The sequence below is a fragment of the Monocercomonoides exilis genome (assembly GCF_001643675.1).
Source record: "Monocercomonoides exilis strain PA203 chromosome Unknown scaffold13-1861174, whole genome shotgun sequence".
Classification (NCBI taxonomy): Eukaryota; Preaxostyla; order Oxymonadida; family Polymastigidae; genus Monocercomonoides; species Monocercomonoides exilis.
This window is the reverse complement of record NW_027150558.1, coordinates 889,280-911,327: the sequence shown is the minus strand read 5'-3', so window position 1 is coordinate 911,327 and position 22,048 is coordinate 889,280. Positions and strand designations below refer to the sequence as shown.

The following is a 22,048-nucleotide window of genomic DNA, read 5'->3' as shown; positions in this document are numbered from 1 at the left end:
TAAAACTCTTCACATGTATTCAGGAGACAATGAGGAATTTTTGTAAAAAACAAAAGTGATAGGATAGTTCATGATCTTGTTTTGTGTTCAAAAAGACAGAAATCAATCTTTTCTGTTTGAAACGAAAAGTTTTCGATTTCATTTTTTGCATTTGAATCTGATAAAAAAAACATTTTCAATCTTCAAAATGAGGAAAGAATCGATTGATATCAGTTTATATCGAAGAAAACAGTTGTTTAAAATGAAAGAAAAGCATTTCCAATAAATTAACATTTGTTGTTATCAACATTTGTGCCAATAAAATTTCCTTGGCTTTGACTTGAATTGAAATTCTAAACAAATTAACTTCCTTTTCAATTTTGAATTAAACATTTTCGATGTTGAATTAAATATTTTAAATCTTGAATTAAACTTTTTCGATTTTGAATAATAATTATCGATGTTGAATTAAAGTTTTTCGATATTGAATCATTTATGGTGTATGCATTTCAAAAAATTTTTTTCGCTTTTCACACCTGTTAAGAAATTAAAATGAAAATGAAAATGTCAGAAAAAAATACAAAAAATGATAATCATCCTTATTGCAGTATTTTAATTAATCAATTTATAAAAAAATGGAGTGTATAATTAAAATATCTGAATGATTTTTAATGCTTTTTCAATTTTTCATCCGATAATGCGTACATATATTTTCTCTTTCACATAATCTTTTACAAAAAATGTAAATGAACTCTAAAAAAATATAACTGATTCAATGCTTGAACACGTTTGAAACTCTTTAGTGAATTAACATTCACATTATATTTTCACAACTCAATTATTTATAAGACCTTCGAAAAACAAATATATCCAAACTCTCTTTTTTGCAACAACGTTGAATTTGCATCTCAAGCAGTCCACAAACTGCTACAACTGATTTCCGTTTGATTCCTTCTGTTTTCGCTTGCTCCTGTTCCATTCCTAATTCCTGGCTCAAAATCTATTGCATCTGACACTGTTAGAATTGTCATCCCTTTTGGAAAATGTGCAATGAATTCTCTCTTTAGATCCTTTAAGCTCAATCTTCCTTCAGAATAGTGCTGAACGCATGATTTTACAATCTCTTTCATTGAACTTCCTTCGATCTTAATCATATCTGGCCTTTCTCCTTTTTCAATCTTGTCTCCAGCAATCACAGCCTCGTACTCCCCGAACGGGATCTGGAGTGTCAGGCACTCCCACAGCATCATCCCGATCGAGAACACCACCGACTTCTTTGTTGCCCCCATATTCTTGTTGATCAGCAGCTCTGGCGCCTTCCACCTCAAACACTCTTTTTTGAAGCTATCTTCATCCTCAAAGGCGGATGAGGGAAGGGAGTCACTTTCATCATCATCATCATCACTTGCAGACGTGAAAACAGTTAATGAAGAGATGGACGATGAGTCTGAATCAGAGTCATCTGACAATAAATCAGAATGCATGACAATGCAGATGACCATATGTTCTGAGAACAGCACAATGTGAGGGCTCAGATTGGAAAGTGACTGAAGCTTGTTTTCCATTTCATCAAAGGAGTGGAGTGCGAGATTAGCTACCCAGAACAGGATTTGGGCAGCCGAGACTTCCCTTTCTTGAAGAGTACCAATCGGCATTTCCTTTGTCTTGTTCTTTCCATGCAACAACATGAACATTGAATCCCTCAGATCCACAATCAGCTTCTCATGAGGTGATGAGCATGCGATTGCATCCACCAGATTTGACATCGACGAGGTGGTCGGGCACAGACTCTCCGATCGAACAAAAGTGGACTCTGTGTCTGAAGTTTCTGTGGATGAAGTGGATGAAATGGATGGAGAAGGAGATCTCTTTTTCGATATGCCATCTTCTTCCTCAGCCTTCTCTAATGCCCATTCTGGAATTTTGTCTGAGTCTTTTCCCAAAATATATTCAGTCGATCCACTTTCAGATAACAAATACTCTTCAGACTCCGAATGCACCATATTCGTATCATACGCCCTCTTCTTCATTTTCTCTTCATTCTTCTTTTCTGCCTCCCTCTCTGCTCTCCTCCACTGCTCTTCTGGAGACATCTCCATCGTCACCATCTCAAACGCCTTCGGGTCCTTCTTCACTGTATCTTCCACAATTATCTCCAATTCTTCCGTTCTCCTCTTTTGCTTTCTCCATCGAACAGCCAGAACAATTGACACAATCAGAACAATCAACAAAATTACAACAAGCACAATCACAATGATCGGCCAAAATGATTTTCCTTCTTTTCCTCTTTCAGCAATCCTTTCGTCTCCATTCTCTATTTTTTCGCTTCTGTTCTTCAAAATGAATGCCTCAGTCGATGATGGAGATTCTGTTTTGCCAAACAAAAGGCAGACAGACACTTCAGTCTCTGCTCCCACTGCTGCCATCTGAGCAGATGAAATAACTGCATCAATTTCATTCTCCGACACACTCTCATTTTCGCGAATCTCATAGCTCTCAACCACCTCTTCCCTCCCATTCCTGAAGCTCATCCGCAGCGAAACATTGCACGGAACAAGAAGTCGCCCTGCCACCATGATGCTTGTCCTCCCATCAGACGTTGTCTCATTCCTCGCCTCTTCCACCACTGGAATGAACAGCGATGATGCTCTCTCCTCAATTATCCCTCCCAGTTCGCATCCACAATCCACAATCCACATTGATGAATTATCCTTCAATCCATCTCCTCCTTTCACACTCATCACATTCAACACCCCCGAATCAGAGCAGACAATGTTCCGTCTGGCTGATGGATATCTCTCAATCGATGGGTTGTTGTTCATGAACTCTCCTTTCTCAATCTCCACACTCCCTCCACAAACAGAAAGTCCTCCATCCCAGCAGTTCACAAAACTCGTATCCCACATCTCCCCCGCGCTCTCCTTCACCTCAACAACTGACCCATTCCATTTGCACACATCAACCACTTCCTCGTTCAATTCCTTTTCTTTTGCCTTCCCATCAAACAAACACTGCCCCATCTGAATATTCTTGCACAATAAAAGTGATATCATCTTCCCCTTCTCTCTTCTTGATGAACACCCACAAAAAGAGCAGTTCGAAAACTCTGCATTTCCTTTTCCCCCCTCAACATCAATTGCTCCTGCACTCTCATCCACACTCGTGATGTTCTCAAATGAAGATGACAAAATCGAAAATGAAAACTCTCCTTCCTCTCTGTTGTGTCTCCCTTCTTCCTTTCCATTTGCTCTTATGACCCATCCGTCTTCCATCCTCACATTTCCTGCCTCAACTTTTTCCATCTTCACACTCCCACCTCCACTCATCTTCAAACAGTCTTTGCTTCCCTCAACATTTCTCAGTCTCAGCCCACTCACTTCACAATCCTCCCCCATCACCATCACTGCTTCACTCAAAAATGAAAGCCACATAACACTCACATTCCCCATTGAGCATTTCCCTCTTTCCACAAATATCAGGCAGAATGGCACTTCTGCCATTTCCTCCCCGGCCGAGCTCACTCCCTCAAACGAACACGTGCTGATCGATGTCTTTCCCGAGCAAATCTTCATGAATGATGAATGAGTCGTTGGAAGCGGAGTTGGTGTTGATTCCACTTCTTCAAATCCAAATCGAATCCATCGCATATACACCTGCCCATTTGTCCCCACAATCATTTCTTTTCTCCGGTTCATCCTCCCTTTCACAACCACTCGACTCTGTTCTTCATGCATCCCGCTCAGCGTGAGTGTGTCCAACACAATTTCCTCATCAATCACTGACTCCTCATCGACAATCACTTGACTGAGAAAATCGTGTGTTAGATGCCTCAGCCCAAACCCAATCGTCGCACATGGCAGCAAAGGCTTCCCACACTGCTGCTCATTCCTCCCTCCTTTCCCTTCTTTGCTCGACACCACAATCGTGTCTGACTGGTATTTCACAATCAGACTCATCAAGTCCATCGCCTCCTCTTTGTGCTCTCCTGCATCCATCCCATAGATCGCGTTCTGCCTGATGAACTCTTCATCCCGGAAGTCGATGTTGAACTGTGTTTCGTTGATCTGTCTCTCGATGCAATCACACACAATGAACACATCATTCCCAATCCTTGCTGCGTTCCTTCGGAATATCACCCTGTCAAACACATAATCCAACTCTCCCTTCAATTCAGTCTTCAGATACACCCCACCTCCTTTCCCTTCGCTCACAGAACATCCACACTGCTTCACACTCGTGTTCACAATGTGGAACCATCCTCCTTCATTCAACTCAAACAGCATTGCCCCTCCCTTTGTGCTTCTCCCACAACTGCACCCTTCTATCAGCGAGTCTTCAACAATGAGCTTCACCTCACCCTCGCCCCCACTCTTGCTCAAAACAACACAAGGATCAGCTCCTCCCCCTTCAACTGTTCCAAAACTGCAATTCTTCATCCTCACCTCACCTCCTCCATTTGCTCCCTCTCCTTCAATTTCAAACAAACTCCCCTTCTCCAATCTGGCTTCAATCACTGTCAATTCATCAATCATACTCGCCACATCTCCACCCACCATAAACACACTTCCCTTCCCAAAATACGAAAGCACTTTGAACCTCTTCATCTCCAGCTCCCCTTTCTTCACAACACAAAATGCCACATCTCCCATCCCTTCTCTCTTTCCTTTCCATGAGATTGAGCAATCATCCCATTCAATTTTCTCTCCCTCACTCACGGTCATCCCTGCTTTCCCACTTCCCAAAACATTCATCACACACATCTCCAGTGCTCTCAAAGTGACTGCTCCACTGTTGCTAAGACACACTTTTGCTCCACTTTCTCCTTCACTCCCCATCACAACTGCTCCGTATTCCATCTCATCATATCCTGCTCCCACTGATTCCACTTCAATCCCACTCAAATCATGTTCCCCTTCCACCCTTATCTTTTCCTTCACAACCACCACTTTTCTTTCCCCTTCTCTCTCAATGTGTCTCATCCCCATCTCCAGTGTCTCACATGGATCCTCCTCACTCCCACATCGAACAACATCATCTCCCTTTTCCCACACCACAATCCTCTCGCTCCTGTATTCAACAAGAAATCGCAACAGATCTGTGTTGATCCGCTTCTCATCACTTCCAACAAACTCATTCGGATCGTCTTCCATCCCTTCAACATCAATCCCAAATGTCTCGCTCCTCACTGTCACATTCAGATCCGAATCCAAAATAAACATGTTCTTCCCCACAAATGCCTCGTTCCCAAAAAACTCCACTCCCTCAAACTTGAATGGCATCCCTCCCTTCCTTTCACTGCAGTCCACGTGCATCCATCCTCCTTTCCCACCACTCACCTTCTCTCCCAAACACCTCTCCATCCTCCCCTCTTTCACATGAATCATCCCTGAATCATGGATGTTCACCCTCACTGCCCCACCCCTCATGCTCTCTCCACTTGTTATATCACTCATGTTGCTCTGTTCTATCTTCATCACTCTCCTCACCTCGGCACACATCACAGCTGACTCATCTCCACCAACAACTGACAGGCTCCCAAACGAGCAGTTGCTGATGCTCACAATTTCATTCTCTGCCCCATTCCGCTCAGCTCCAAAAACAGCAAGATCCATCAGACACTTTCTCATCCTGATATTATTTATCGATATCCACCTCATCTGCACAGCTTGTCCACTGCTCCTGATAATCCCATATTCCACTGCCTCTTCTTCCCCTTCCTGCATCAAAAACGAACACAATTCCATCTCCAAAACACCACTTCCTCTTGATGAGCTTATCACTGCTTCTCTCCTCGGTTCAAAATGACCAGGCAATTCAAACCCCACATTCACAAACACACTCACTCCCTTCGAATCAAGAACACTTTCCCCTTCCCCTTCAATTCCTTTCTCCACAACCACCTTCATTCTCTTGCTGTCTTTCCCTTCAATCCGAACTCCACTCACATCTCCCACCTTCTCAACACTCGTGCTCCCACTTATCACTATTTTCTTTTCTCCCTCTCCACCAAGCCTCCCAACCCCATAATCCACACTCCTGCACGGACAGTTCTCCATCCCGCACCACATCCCATTGTCTCCATTCTCGCTCCCCACCTCAATCACACACGAGCTGTATCCCTCAATGAATATGAACAGATCAACCTCACTCAAAAACTTCTCCCCATCCTTCCCCATCAGTGAGTTCTCTCTCTCGCTTATCTCTCTGCTGAACGAGAAACTGCTTCCATTCACAACCCTCCTCAAATCATCACACACAACAAACACATCCCTCCCGCTCCTTGCTCTGTTCTCTTCAAACCTCACTCCTCTCACTGAAAACCCACATCTCTCTCCCTCAATCAACACCCACAGCCCTCCTCCACACCCTCCTCCATTCATCATCCCTTCCTCTCCTGCTGAACATTTCTTCATCAGTGTCACTTCTTCTTCGCTCCTGATCTTCAGTTGTGCATCCCCTTTCAGCTCCACCCTCATCCCTCCTCCATTCCCTTTCTCTGCCACACACCCCAAAACACTCGTGTTCCACACATCCACCATCCCTCCTTCCCCAACCACTCCACACATCATCCCCCCATCTCCCTCATTCACTCGGACATTGCTCCCATTGCATCCCCAGATAGATATCTCTTTCGCTTCAACACCTTTTATTATCCCCGAATCAACAAAGTTGCACAAACTCCACGAACACTCCCTCATCCGAACAGTGCAACTGCTCCCTGCCCAAATCATACTGCTTCCCCCCATTTCGCTCTCACTGGCTCTCACATTTTCTCCTCTGAGTGTGCTTCCTCTCTCACAAACAATAAACCCCTTTTCTCCTCCAAAGGTCATATCATTCAGCTCCACATTCTTCAGAGCCACAGACGACAATCCCCCATTCGCTCTTATCCCAGCCTTCCCAAACCTCATTGATGCCAATCTCAGCGAAGTCACATTCGCTTCTCCACATTCCACAATGATCAAGCTGTATTCTACAAAATTCACTTCTTCTCCAAATGTGACAACACATTCACTCAAGTTCAGTGTTTCTCCTTTCAGATGGAATATCGCCTCGTGATGTTCAAGAGCAGATGGCATCGCAAATCCAATGTTCCTCATTATCGTTTCCTTCAGCACCACAAACACTCCAACGCATCCTTCCTCTCCACCTTTGCATGCTGCCTCGCCTCCAACAACAAGCGATCCTTCAACATCTGCCCCTTCTATCACCCTTGATGTTTTCGAAAGGATCACTGTCGAACCAACCTCAACTCCATTTCCAACTTTGATTGTCGCTGTTGTCGTTCCATCTGCTGGTGTGCTCTCTTCCCTCTCAACAGGAAAGTTCAGTGTTCGGCACTCGAAGAATGTGTGCCCACACCGAGGATGATCAACCCCGGATGTGGAAACATACACCTCACTCCTCGGAACATCCAGAAGATAGCACACAATCGGAATCACAAGTGTTGCATTGTTCGTGTCTCCCACTCCCTCCACTTCATGCATATCTTCACTCAAATGTGAAACAAATTCATATCTCCCTTTTGGAATCAATTCCAGCTGAGGCGATGCAATAAACACATTCACCCCATGTTCTGCACGATTGTCTTCAAATCCCACATTCACAATCTCAAACACTGTTGTTGGTGATGAAAGCTCCAAATACACCCCTCCTCCTCTCCCCTTCTCCTCTCCTCTCCCCTTCTCTGCCCCACACTCTCCAATCACTGTTGTCACCTCTCCCCTGCCAATCTTGAATGTCCCGCTTTGACCAACACTCCACCCAATGCTCCCTCCATTCCCTTCCTTGCTCACACAGTTCCTCAATGTGGTGTTCTCCAGCTCCCATGAATCGCTTCTCTCGCTTTGAGTGCTGAATATCGCCCCATCTCCTCTCATCCGACTGATCCTTTGCATCGTCACATTCCCCAGTATCCCTCTCCCAGCAGCACTCTCCGACTCTTCCTCAAACAAAGAGCAATCTCCCAGATCGATATCCTCAATCAAACAGTTTTCCATCTTTGTTCTCTCAAATACCATCTTGAATGGCGAGGCATCAAATGAATGTGTCTGCCCATCTTCTGCCCCTGATATGACCACATTCTTCAGTGTCAGTTTCTGTGCTCCTGTTCGCATCACAAACAACGAAGAAGATGATTCTCCGCTGTTGTGAAGAATCTTCACCAAAGACAATCCCATCGATCCCGAATCCAGTGTGAACAAACACTCGTGTGAATTCAGCAATTCTGTGGTAATGATACACTCGCTCTTGCTTTCCCCTGCGAAGGAAATATCTCCTCCTCCAATGAGCAGCGCCATCGAAGAATATGTCGATGGAAGAATGTTCACTGTCCCCTTCTCTCCTTTCTCAATCATGTTGTATGCCTGTGTTATCGTGTTGCATGGATTGCTTTCCGAAAGCCCACAAACAGGTCCTTCAACACCACCTGCGCTTGCATATGTTGTTTTGATTGTTGGAAGCCATTCATCATAATTCGTTTTGCTTTTGTTGTAAAACACTCTCTTTTCTGACGTTGTTGAAAACGACGATTCAAATGGTGAACCTTTGAGAAAAAAATTCCTGATTTTCACATCGTGACCTTCTTCGATAATATCCTTGTTTCCACTGAAAAAGCAAAATGAAATTATTTTTGGAGATGGATCGGCTTCCATCCAACTCATAGAATTTATTACCATTCCTCCTCCACCGCCTTCAAAGGAGTCTTTTCCTGTTCCATTTGCCTTGTTTCCATAAAATTCACACTCTTTGATCAAAAAATGTGTCGGCTGACCTTCCATAAATAATCCTCCTCCAAATGATCCTACTTCATTGCGAATAAACTTGCATTTTTCAATTGTTTCATTCATGCTTCCTGAAGATTGATGAATGCGCAATCCTCCTGCGTAATGCGAAGTCACTTTACACTCGCAAAAGATACATTCAGAAAAATAATAATCGCCATTCAATAGATAAATGATCATTCCACCAGTATTATCTTTTGCCACGCAATTTGTGAAATTACAATTTATCATTGTCACTCCTGTTGCTGAACGGACACAAACAGCTCCATCATTGTTGTGACTCATATTCTTGAATGAGCACATTGAACATTCGAGTGTCGATTTTCCTTCCAAATAAATAGCGCTTCCAATATTTGCAAATCCCGTATCAAACCATTCACAATCTGTAAAAATGTGTGTATCATTTGCCTCAAGTGGTTGCCTTGTCATGTTGCGTCCACCTGATTTGTTCACATTCATCGTTCGAAAGCAGCACTCAAATGAGGAATTTGTGGCTCTCAGCGAGGCACAGGGGCTGTTCACTGACCTCGCAATGCCTCCATCAATAGCATCCCAAACTCTGCAAAAAGAGCAGCTCTCAATCGTTGTTTCTGTTCTCGCTCTCAAATCCATTTCCCTTTGTGCTCCTGAAGCAACTGAAATGTTTGCCATGGCAAGCCCACTGGCTCTCACAAAGCAGCTCGCATTCGGTGCAAGAAATGGAGCAGAATCCAATTCAAATGATGAAAATGAAGAGTCTTGAAGAGTTATCGAATTTGCTCCATCTCTCTCAGAATTTTTGAAAGACGAGCAAAAAAGTCGCGGAATTGGTGCAAACGGCTTCGAAGTTCGAATCGTCAGGTTCACTGAATGGATGCTTCCTCCATCCACCACAAATGGGCTCACTTGTGATGAAACTGAAATCACACATCCTCTCACATCAAGCCTTGACCCCTCGCAAACCAAAAAACAAGCTTTTCCTTCTGGCTGAATTTGCAACACATTCGCTGTTCTCAATGAGCAGTTCACAACAATAAATGTTGATGCAATTATGCTGTACTGATTGTTTCCCTGCGTATAATAGTCATTTCTTTCTCTTGGCAATCGGAACATAAAATTTACGTCCAATCCATTTAATTCGTTTCCTGTTGCTTCTTCTGTCTCGCAAATAGCACTGACGCACACAAAAATAATAGGCGCAAGATTCATAATTCTTCTGCTGCGCAACTTGCTCTTCGCCAAACAAAAACACAAATGAAAAACTCAAATGATCAATATAGCCCATATTCCTCTGCATTTCTTCATCAAAAATAATATTTTGGTTTCATTTCTCAAATAATCGCTAATAATTCCATAATCAACAAAATAATCATCAATCATTTCAAATATAATTTTAAGCTCAAAAAAAATTCAAAAAAAATATAGAAAAAATAAATTCTTTAAAATACAGTGATTTTTTGTTTGTTTCCGAAGAAATACTATCATTTCCATCGAACATCAACAATATTCCCTCAATTGCGAAATGTTCTTCTTTTTACCGTGGAATGATTTTGTGAATTGATATTTTCCATTTTTAGCAAATCCTCTTCCAACAAATGCTCTCTCGATCCTTGCTCTCTTGTTTAATTCCATCCAAGTCCATGTACCAATAGATCTGATGTCTGTCAAGCCCTGTGTTCTTTCTGATCCTCCCTTTCGCTGTGCTTGCATCAGCAATCCACAAATAATTCATTCGCTGCTGTTCATCCCTCTGCCCATCAGAAAAAAAAAATAGCAGAGAAATAACTTTTAGCAAATATGATTTCATGAATGTCTCGCACCATCTCAGTTGCTGAAAGTCGCTGGGAACGAAGGAATCGACATGTTAATGGAAAAGCAATTCTTCAGACTGCTCTGCTTCAACGGGTTGAAACGGCATTTCCATCATCCTCCAGATATAACTAGCAGAACGGATGTATATGGCGAAGGTATTAGTTATATCTTGTTTCCAAAATCTGTTGGAGTCCAAAAAATCGAAAAGTGCTCCAACAAAGCAGTCAGATCTTCAAACTTTCAGCAACCTGCAAATTGTGTAGTATCATTATTCTTCTATCATTTGAGACTATTTTCTTTGTTGTCTTCCTGTTCTCTGTTGTTTTATTCGCGAAATGAAAAGATCATGACCCATCCTTGCGTTTTTTGAAGACAAATGATTCATTTTGGATTCTAACTTTGATGGAGATGGATTTATATAAAATTAGAGAAAAAAAGATTTTGCATATTTTCCACATTTTTATTTTTTTTTTTCCTTGAATTTGTTAAATGAAAGTCAATTGTTTTTAAAAACGTAGAAGATAACTCTTTATTTCATCTGCTTCCTTTCATTTGGTGATAATCCAAGGATTGTCAGTGAAGAATTCCTTAAATTGAACCTCACATTTATGGAAAGGATTCTGAAATAAATATTATTTTTGGTTATTGTTGCTCCAACTTTTTTCTCAGCAAGCCACAAAAGAGACTGAGTTTTTTTAAAAAAATCATGATTTTTATCGAAAAATTCAAAAAATTCAGAAAAAATTAAATAATTAATTTGTATTTAATCCAAAAAAACATTTTAAATCGAAATTGTTATTTTTGTGCGATTGCTTTTTTATTGTTCAAATAATAAAGTATTAACATAGACTATTCTTTGTTTAATTCAAATAAACACAAAATATCTTTATATAAAATTGTCAATTTTCACCTTTAACAATTATTACAGACAATGAATAAAACGAGCGAGCTTTCCCATAATCATAACAATAATTATTTGATTTAAAAAATCTCTCATGCTCATGTCAAAAGCAACGGATTTAAAAAATACATCAAAAAATAGTTTCAAAGCAATGGATATGATGACAGCGGAAGAAGAGATAGATTATTTAAAAAGCGGTTTTTATTAAAAAGAATATTCTTTGAAATTTGATGCTGTTAACTATCAAATATTTTTTTTTTTCATTTTTTACAACAGAAATCAGGAATAAAGAAATTGGAGAACTGGAGCCGCTGCTGATAAGATTTTATCATTTGCTCAAAATTGCTAAACATCAATCTTATATATTCTTCTATGCTTGGGATGAAAGAGACATTATTAATAAATTGAAGGACAGCTTCGGAGCTATTGAAAGTCCTCGCGAAGTTTTGACAGCTCGCGTTCTTGGGGAAATATCCCAAATTTTATGCCTTTCCGGCGATCTTGAAGAAGAAGAATATGAAATGGATATGGGAAATCTTTCTGAGCCAGCGAAAAGACTGGCAAAATCAATTTCTCTATTCTCTGGCGAGGAGAGATATGAAACTATTGATGAAGAACTTGTTGCTTTAGGCGAATGCGATGATGAAGATATTTGCCTGAATACAATTGCTTATTATAGATATCTTTCTGTTGATAACGGTGTGAAACTTTTTTTTGAGAAGAAATTCATTTCAAGAAACGTTTTATTTATTTATTTATTTGTCTTTCTCAGGAGCTACTCCTTTTATTGGAGAGTGCACATGCGTTTTGGTTGGGAAATGGCTATATTATCTTTTATCGAACAGTATTCACTCTGTGATTGTAGAGGCATTGAAAATGACAAAAAAATTGTCATCACTAAGAGTTTATTTGAAACTTGGTAATACCGTTAAAACGAATACCATTTTAACTCTTGATTCGTTTATTCCTGACCCAAATGCATTCAATTCCAGACAAGCCTCTGTTGGATTACCCAAATGCAATTCTTCTGACTGGATCCCGCCTGTGTGCTCACGCGGTGCAATATGCTGCATGGCACTTCAAGCATTCGAGTGCTTGTGCAGGCTTTCAGCTGATCATGTTTTAGCATTTGCTCATATATTAACTTGTCAGAACAGAATTGTGGAAAAGGTGTTTTGCTATTTGTTTGGAAGCTGGACTGAAGAAGAATGGAAGGCTATTTTCCCTGGAAGCAGATTTTTGGATGCAAGTTGCCCTGATATTTATTCTTCAGGTGGTGCCAACTTCCAACACATGATCGATGGACTGTATTGCGAAGAGCAAAGTGTGCAAAAAATGATTTCAAAGTTTCAGATGTGTGCAATTATGTTCATCAGATGTTGGCTTGCGAAGCAGGCTTATGAGTCAATCACCCGGTGCATGAAAAGAGATGTTATGAGAAGAATAGCTTCATTGTTTTGTGACACGACAAACGATAAGTTGAAACTGGAGGCAGCAAAGGCACTTTTGGATGGATGGGTCTGTGTATCATCGATGGCACGTATTCGGCCACTTCAGGTGAATGTTGGTAAAGAGGAGGTCAGAAATTACACATGCCTTCCTCGAAGTTTGCGCGGAGAGCTAAAAGCAATGCTAGCAGAGGCGTGCGAAGAAGAAGGAGTTATTGACATGTTGAATGCCCATTTGACTCCAAGTTTATCAGAAGACGCTGTAAAAGCGAAGAAGGATGAACGAATAAGAAGAAGGCTGAAGGCAAAATGTGACCCAAGCATTTGCCCGGTTTGCGCCATGCATGCAGATGCAGATGTTAATTATAATGAAATGGGAAGAGAAGCTGGCAGAGAGAAAGAAATGAAAGTGAAAGATACAGAGGAACAATTTAATGGTCTTTTGGATTCAACAGTCAAAAAAGAAGAAAAATATTTTGAACTGTTAAAAAAATGCTTGAATGCAGGAGGAATATCTTCAAATGATCATTCAAAGCTTCAATATAATCAAGATTGGGTGAATTATTATTACGTGAATGATGAAGATGTTGTTGATGGATATGTGGAATCTGAAAATGAAGAAGAGGAAGAACAATTATAGGGGCAATAATAAGTATAAGTAATCTTTTTTTGATACAAAAAGGAAGATTAAGAGTATATATATATATATATTTCAATTGTTTGTGAGTCTTTTGAGAAATTCTTATTGGAAGATATTATTTCACAATTAAACACAGAGCTTTATTTTGTTATTTTGAAGCTTTTATTTATATTTTTAAATGTATAGATGTGTATTTATTTTTTATTTTATTTATTTTATTTATTTTATTTATTTTATTTATTTTATTTTTTATTTTTTATTTTTATTTTTATTGAAAGCTTATGGATTACTGTTGAAGTGAGAATGTTGTGAAGATTTTTCATTTATTTTTGGTAAATTCAAGAAATTCTTATGATTCCCAATTCAAACTCTCTTTTTCTCTAAAATTAATGAAACAAATTTTTGTTATGTGTTGATTTTTGAATAGTTCGTTCGATATTTCATAAAAAAATTTTAGAAGTGAAACGAAATACGTCAGAATATTTCAAGAAGAATATGCAATTTGAGATTGTTGGTGCTTTTAGCCTTCAAACTGTTTGGCAACTGAATGAAAATTCAACAAGCTCAAAAAACAGCATCTGTATCTGATTTTTCATGCTTCTCTAAATGCAGATAATGTTGAATGTTTTCGTTATGAAATGGAAAAAAATTACATTCAATAAAATCATCTTCTCATCTTTCTTGTTCAAAGTTTTTCTTTTTTATTTGCTTTTCTTTCTTTCCTTCTGCTGCTGACAGCTTCCCTCTGACTTCATCGACATGCATCAATTGCCTCTGTCTTTTGAACTTTGTCATCTCATTCGCTTCTCCAATCTTCTGCTTCTTTTTCAGCCCCATCTCTTCTTTCTTCATCTGCAACTCTTTTTATTTTGCTTCCATTTTAGTTGCCAATATTCCTGTATTCTCATCATCATTTCCTCCTCATGTGCACCTCTTATTCATATCTCCTCTTTCTTCATCATCCACTGCGATTTTTCTGTTCTTCATTCTGTTCATCTTCACCTTCCACAGCTCTTCCTTCTTCTCCTTCTGTTTCTGCTTTGTGATTCAATCTCTTTCATCTCTTTTGTCTATTTGATCTTCTCTCTCTCTTTCTCTCTTTCTTTAATGTGCTTCTGCTAAGAGATCTTCATTCTGATCTCTATGCCTCTTTCTTCCTTTCCTTAGATAACTTTCACATTGACTTCCATCACACAGTCTTTTTTCGCTTTTCGTTTGTTCGTTCATTCTTGTGATTATAATGGCAATATCCTCTTTGAAATGTCTATTATTCATCATCATCTTTTTCTTCCCCTTTCTCTCATCCTCGGCTCATCATTTTTTTTTAATTTTTTTTTTTAATTTTAGTTTTAACTCGAAAAAGAGTAAAAATAATCTGCTGGTGTTATTCTTTGTCATGCACAATTTTGAAAATGATTTGAAAAAGTTTCAAACGAAGTTATTTTATGATGGAAAATTGAACAAGCTCAAACTAATAAGTGGGATAATTTCGAGCAATATTATTCACTTATCAAAAAGAGATATTGTTTCATTATTTCAAAAATCAAATTTCCCATAGCCGTTTGAAGTTCCGAATTAAGTAAAGGGGTTAACAAAACAACCGTTTTCAAATTTTCCATGACTACAAGAAGATACGATGGTTTAATTTATAATTTTTTAATATTTCATATTGCTATTTAATTTTTCACCGTTTGTGAATGCCTGAACTTTAGATTTGCCATTTTTACCTGGATACAGGACAATGGATCCTAGAGAGAAAAGATTCCACAAAAGTCACGTTTTTGACAAAAAGTTTGATTTCTTAAAATATGATTGAGATGATTCAAAACAGAATTCTCTTTTTTATTTCATTTGAATCAAATCTCATTTACGAATAGGCCTGACCAAGGTGTTGTTGTGAATGAAGATGCCCCAGGAATTGGAGGAGCTCTTCTTCTTGGACAAAAACCAAAAGTCTCAGGAACGACTCGTTCTATTATGAAAAGTGGAGCCCGTTCGCTTGATGGCTCAAGTTCAAGCGCAATTCCATCCGATGAAGCTGACCATACTCCTGCTTTTATTGCATTTGATCGTAAAGTTCTTCGATTTTTTGCATATTACCAAGAAGGTGTTACAGAGTCACGCCTTGAAACATTTCGTTATCAGTATGAACGATTCTATTGAACAAAAACTTTTTTGATTGTATTTTTCTATTTGATTTTTATCACTTCAGCAAAGTGAAAATTTATTGTTATCTTGAAGATGATAGCATGCAAATAAATGAAACTAGGCAAGACTGCAGCGGCATTCCCCAAGGAACAAAATTGAGAAGGCATCAGTTTCCAAAAGCTGGCACCACAGGCGAGTATTTGAAATGGGAGGATCTTAATATCGGTCTTGACATTGAAATATATGGCGTTGTATATCACATTGTTGATTGCGACAAATTTACAAGAGTTTGATTTTTTCCACTCTGAACAATTTATGTATTATATACTAAAACAAATTTGCCTTTTTCAATGAATCATTAATTCTTCGTTCAAACATTCAAATTCAATATTTTTCCCTTCTTCCACGGAATGTTTATTCTGATGCTTCAACGCAAAAAATATTTTTTTTTACGTGCAACAACAGAACTTCCTGAACCGCGTAGGCATTGAAGTTCCTGAGCCTGAGGAATGGCCGCACGATGCCTGGGAAGAAGACATGGAAGCCCGCAAGCCCCATCCAAGACACACCGCAGCACAAGACCCAGAAAAGCTGGCGCTTAGGCAGTTTTTGAAAAATGACAGGAAAGTGCTTCGGTTCTACTGCGTTTGGGACGATCGCATTGAATCATTTGGAGATCTGAGAACGTATGTGATAATTATATATTTATATGGGCGAAGAGAAAAAGAGGGAGAAAAAAAGAAATAAGGACGATTAATAAGCTTATTCAATTTTTTTTTTTTTCCCCATGAAATCAGACCTTGTATAATGCTGAATTTATTCAAAAATTGTTAATCGAATCATCTCAACAATTGATATTTCTTCTTTCTTCTTCTCTCTTCTCTTCATCTTCCTCTTCCTCTTCCTCTTCCTCTTCCTCTTCCTCTGCACAGCTTTGTCCTCCAATACTATCTCTCCGACGACACGATCCAGGTGATAGAGATGAAGCGCTCCAATTCCGGCTACCTGGACTTCCCTCAGTTTGTGCGGCGGACGCGCATTCCGAAGAAGTTCCGCGGACCGACGACGTCGCCCACGGCAGAGGAGGTCACGAAAGGCGGCTGCCTCACTGCTGCTGATCTGATGGTGGGCAGAACGATCTCTGTGTTTGGCCGGCCGTTCTTGCTGTATTCCTGCGACGCATTCACAAAGAAGTACTACACAGAAGTGTTTGGGGTGACTGAGTTTCCGACTATCACACTACCGAAGGTGGTTACGATACCTCCAGAGTCGGTTTGTTGATGTGAAGAAGAGGAGGAGAGAAGAAGAGAGGAGAGGAAGAAAGGAGAATTGGAGAGAAATAGAAGAATTTGCGATGATGTTGACAAAACGCATTGTTATGCTGATAATAATAAAACTTTTCGTTTTATTAAAAATAATGACGATTTATTTTTATTTATTTGATGTTCATTCATATTTTATTTTATATTTTTGTAACCTTTTTTTTTTCTTCTTTTTCCTTTCTCTCTTTCTCTTTTGCATTTCACATCATTCATCAAACTGCACAGGAAATCCCGCCATGGGACGGAATCGGCTCTGAGGATGACACAATGGAGAATGTGAAGCATCTGTTCCCGAAGCCGCCGAAGAAGGACTTCTCCAAGATGATCTCCTTCGAAGGCGTTGTGTTCAGATACAAAGCGCGCCTGCTCGACTGCAAAGCACAAGACGCACCCCGACGCTTTATTCTCAGCTCTTATCCTTCTGACGACACGATAGCTATTTATGAGCCAGATGACAGGTTTGTACTGTTTATTTTTTATCCATGCTTATTTTACTGAACAACTGAAAATATTATTTCTCTTTCTTTTTGCAATGATTATTGCAATATTTTTTTTAAAAAAAAATGTACACTTTTCTATGTGTAATTCTATTTTATACACATTTTTATGCATTTTCCATATCACCCTCAGAAATTCTGGTGTAAAGACAGGCAAATTCCTTGAAAGAGGGAAATACAAACTGGATGACGGCGATGGCTCAACCGTCCTCCACACGCAAGATCTGCACATAGGCAGCATCTACAATTTGTTAGGAAAGCACATTTATCTTTATGATGCAGATGACTTCACACTGCATTACAAGCTGGGCAACAAAGTGAGTGACACACTTGTGCCGCTGCCGATGTTGGAGGGGTATCCTGTTCGTGTGGATGTGGATGCAGCTCTGGCAAAAGTGAAGGAGACACTCGATGCAGCTGGAGTCGATCCAAGAGAAGTCGCTAGAATGTGCGAGTCGAAGGAAGATCCGGACTCGATGTCTCTTCAGGCGCTGAGACGCTGCTTGATTGAATGGGGAATTGAACCAGATGAAAATGTTTGCATATTTAACAATTTTATTTTTTTTTATTCATTTCTGTTTAAAAAAAAAAATTTTTTTTTCCAGACTTTCCTTGGACTCACTGCATATTTTGATCCTGAAGTGCGTTGCGTAGCATCCATTTCTGATTGGATTGAAGTTATGTCGAAAAAGTGAAAAATGGAAATCATTTAAACCTTTTTGTAAATCTTCTTTGTTTCAAAATAAATTCTCATCACATCCTGCGAATTTTAGCACGTCATCACGTTATCATTTTATTCACTTCCTTTCAAAAAAAATTGTAAAAAATAATAACTAACTTGATCAAGCCATTACCTTTATTTCGGTTCACATGTCGAAAGCTGGGGATAAAATACCGAAGTGGAGGCAGTCCCAAGCAAGATATTATGCGAATGCGTTAGATGCTTTCCCCTCATCATTTTCTGATCCTGATACCGTTGCGATAGTGCCTCAGTGTGCAAATTTTTGATCTAAATAATTTTCGATTTATTTTGGCTTTTACTTGTTGAATAATGATGATCAATTTTGTTTTACAACATCCATTTGGACACTAATAACAGTTCATGCGAACCATATGAGCTTATGAAAAAAATAGGGCATGGAAAGTTTGGAGAAGTGTTTGAAGGAATCGACATTCACACAGGCAGAATGTGCGCTGTGAAAGTTTTAAGACCGGTTAAGAAGAAGAAGCTTCAAAGGGAATTGAAAGTACTTGCGAGCATTGATGGCGGGCCAAATATTGTTCAGCTTTATGATATTGTAAGAGATCCAGATTCACGAATGTATAGCTTTATTTACGAAGAAGTTGATAACGACGATTTCAAAGATCTTTATCCAAAACTTCAACCACCAGAAATTCGTTTTTATCTTTATCAAATTCTGAAAGCACTTGACTTTTCTCATTCTCGCGGAATTATGCACCGAGATATCAAACCACATAACATCATGATTGATCATTCAAAACACGTATGCTTCAATATTTTTTCTATTGTTTTGTACATTAATTAAATTACATGATTTCTAAAATTTGAAGCAACTTCGCGTGATTGATTGGGGATTGGCAGAATACTATCGTCCTTTAACTGAGTACAATGTGAGAGTTGCATCACGCCATTACAAAGGACCGGAACTGTTGACAAACATGAAGAATTACGACTATTCACTGGACATGTGGTCACTCGGATGTATTGTTGCCTCATTACTTTTCCAAAAAATGCCATTCTTCAGAGGGCGTGACGATCCCGATCAGCTTGTGAAGATTACTCAAGTTCTGGGAACTGAAGAACTGGAAAATTATATTCGGAAATATGAGCTTCCATTTGAACTGACACCCGAATTGAAAGGATGCGAGAAGAAAGAGTGGACTTCATTCATTACTCCGGAATGTGCACATCTTTGCTCTGCTGATGGAATCGATCTTGTTGATCATCTTCTTCGGTTTGTTAAAGTTCTGTTCTTTTTTGTTTGTATAAGAAGTGATTTGAATGAGAATTCTTTAAAAATAAAAACAAAGATGTTATTTTTATGATTTATTCCTTTTTTTCCAACTTATTCGACAATTTTATTTTTATCTTTCAATTTTAAATCCTTCTTCCTGTTTCTTCATAATTCATATCATTCACTCATTTCCCTTTAATATAGCTTTGACCACCAAGAGCGTCTCTCTGCAAAAGAAGCAATGAATCATCCCTTTTTTGATGAGGTGAGACAATTTGATGATGTGAATCTGTCCTGCGGAAGAGAAATTGCAGTGTTTCCAGAGAAACTGATGATGCTTCTGATGGACGAGCGAGAAAGAGAGAAGGAACGTGAAAGGGAAATGGGAATTGTTCCAGGCTCTGCAGCAAGTGCAGTAGAGACGAGGTTGGAAGATGCACTGATTCGAGACTTAATGACCCCTCCTTCTCAACTGCCATCGATGGCACACTCATCATCATCATCTTCTTCACCTTCTTCTTCTTCTTCTTCTTCTTCTTCTTCTTCTTCTGTAGATCAATCATCGCTTCAATCAACCAATCCGTTTGCGTTTGACTATCTTGATCGCGTGGCATATCGCAATCTTATCGAAGACATGAAGAGGAAAAAGGAAGGGAAAGGAGGAGATAGAGATGTGGAAAGAGACAGTGAGCGTCCAGGAGGGGAGGATGAAAGCAAACGAGAAAGTGAGGACATGAAAAGGAAAGGAGATTTTAAGAACTGATAAAATGTTAACTGTTTTGTTTGTTTGGAGTGAAGCATCTTCAGCAAACAACAGTATTGAAAGAGATACTTCTTTTCTGTTGTTTCACACAAAGAAAATTTTCCTATCTTCCATTTAAACATTAATTCTTTCGTTATTGTTTTGATATTTAAATTGCTGATACTTTGCTCCTCTTCATCTTCAATCCACACTTTATTGTGCACTTGACTCAACGAAATCTTTTTATCTGTTTAACTCAAAAGCATTGAAAACATTCATCTATTCATTCTGTTTTCACAAACACACACTTCGCAATTTACGAATCTAAGCATTTTCATTTTCTCTTTTTTGTTTTAACCAAGATTTTCTTCACTAAAATCATATTTTGATTTTTCTTTTAATATTTCGCAATTTTTAAAGTATTTACCAATGTTTAATAAAAAGAATAGAAAAGAAAAGCAAAAATCATTTTCATAATCAGATTTCTCATTTTCCAGAAAATAGTGAAAATATAAAATACAGAGTTGATAATAAATTTCACGAATTTGTGAATAATAATTGTCAAAACCGGATTCAATCGCAAAGAATATTTACTACAGATGTTCTTATCACATTTTTTTTTTTTTTTGATTCTTTTTCATCTATTTTCCATCGCAGATAATCACAGAGCAACATATGGGATGTGATTTTTTGCTTTTTTAATTTTGTTCCACTCAATATGGTGTTCCATTTTTCTCAATTAATAAATTTTATACTATTATTATTTGAATTATTTTGTTGGATTTGTTGTGGTATTATTTCAGAAAATTATTATTGCAAATCTTTATTTTTCTCTTCAAAACCAATAATTTCTTCCAAGATGCGATTTCATTTGATTTTGAATGCATTCTGAAAAAAAAGCCCAAAATATTTGGCTTTTGTGGGAAAAAATGGAATAAAACGTTATTTAATGAGGTTATTCATATTTAAAAAATAATATATGGTGTCTGAATTTTCGAGAAAACTTTGACGATTTGGGGGAAAATACGGACTTTCAAGCTTTTTTTGCGCAAAGCATGAAAAATTACTTCGCTCATAACTTTATTTCACTTTCTCAGATTTTGAAATAAATTTGATTTTCATATCTGTAAACAGGCATCGTTGAAATTATAACAGAAAGTTTTCCAACATTTCACGAATGTCAATATATGGACATATTTTTATTGTGTTTTTTGATCTCAAAAAGTCAATGAAAAGTGCATAATTTTTCAATGAAAATGACTGAAGTTCAATATTTTGCCCCATTTCAACTTCACAAAACAAATGTCGCAACTTTCTTTTTTTTTGAAATAAACTCATTTTTCACAGTATTGATTTCACAATTTAACAAATAAAACTCTCATAACTGAAAACATAAATTCACTCCTTTTATATCAAAAGTTCATAAAAACCATTTGTAATTTTTAAGAAAGAAAAAAAACTGAAGCGCAGATATTATTTTCATCTGAAAAACAACTTAGTGTGATTTTTTTATCCGGACGTTATTTTATCAGAACATTTATTTTTTTAACAAGCGTATCTCACCAAATAAAAACTAAAAACAGAAAAAGCATATTTTCCCATGTTTGAATACGTATTTAATATTCATAAAAAATTTTTCTATAATAGTTCCTGTTTTTGATGAAGATCTGAGGAATTTTTAATTTATTTTTTGATCATTTGTTTTGCTCGTTTTTAACCGACTTTCTTTTTCTGTCAGTTTTTAGCTACTGGATCATGAATCATTCATAATTATCTTTGATAATTTCAAATCTTTTATGTTTTTTCTTATTTTTTCACGAG

General features: G+C 38.3%; 4 protein-coding genes across 4 annotated transcripts; 3 read left to right on the top strand and 1 right to left on the bottom strand.

Moving 5' to 3' along the window:
- Positions 1–887: 887 nt before the first annotated feature.
- On the bottom strand, positions 888–10,564 carry MONOS_5892 (uncharacterized protein; the record flags this gene model as incomplete). Its single annotated transcript, XM_067876079.1, has 3 exons — positions 888–9,915; positions 10,388–10,491; positions 10,562–10,564. The coding sequence occupies 3 exons, from the start codon at positions 10,562–10,564 to the stop codon at positions 888–890; spliced, it is 9,135 nt and encodes a 3,044-aa protein (XP_067730796.1).
- Positions 10,565–11,515: 951 nt separating this feature from the next.
- MONOS_5893 (uncharacterized protein) lies at positions 11,516–14,919 on the top strand. The gene is made up of 3 exons (XM_067876080.1): positions 11,516–11,651; positions 11,731–12,153; positions 12,227–14,919. Exons 1-3 carry the CDS (start codon positions 11,549–11,551, stop codon positions 13,540–13,542), a joined length of 1,842 nt encoding a protein of 613 aa, XP_067730795.1. The 5' UTR covers positions 11,516–11,548; the 3' UTR covers positions 13,543–14,919.
- A 240-nt stretch (positions 14,920–15,159) lies between these two features.
- Positions 15,160–18,353, top strand: MONOS_5894 (putative EF-hand domain-containing protein 1; the record flags this gene model as incomplete). The annotated part of the gene is made up of 9 exons (XM_067876081.1): positions 15,160–15,181; positions 15,255–15,333; positions 15,420–15,686; positions 15,755–15,977; positions 16,156–16,376; positions 16,623–16,962; positions 17,238–17,470; positions 17,643–18,045; positions 18,115–18,353. 9 exons carry the CDS (start codon positions 15,160–15,162, stop codon positions 18,202–18,204), a joined length of 1,878 nt encoding a protein of 625 aa, XP_067730794.1. The 3' UTR covers positions 18,205–18,353.
- Positions 18,354–18,362: 9 nt separating this feature from the next.
- Positions 18,363–20,680, top strand: MONOS_5895 (putative casein kinase II catalytic subunit). Its single transcript, XM_067876082.1, has 4 exons — positions 18,363–18,501; positions 18,609–19,014; positions 19,082–19,485; positions 19,690–20,680. The coding sequence occupies exons 1-4, from the start codon at positions 18,380–18,382 to the stop codon at positions 20,246–20,248; spliced, it is 1,491 nt and encodes a 496-aa protein (XP_067730793.1). The 5' UTR covers positions 18,363–18,379; the 3' UTR covers positions 20,249–20,680.
- Positions 20,681–22,048: the final 1,368 nt, after the last annotated feature.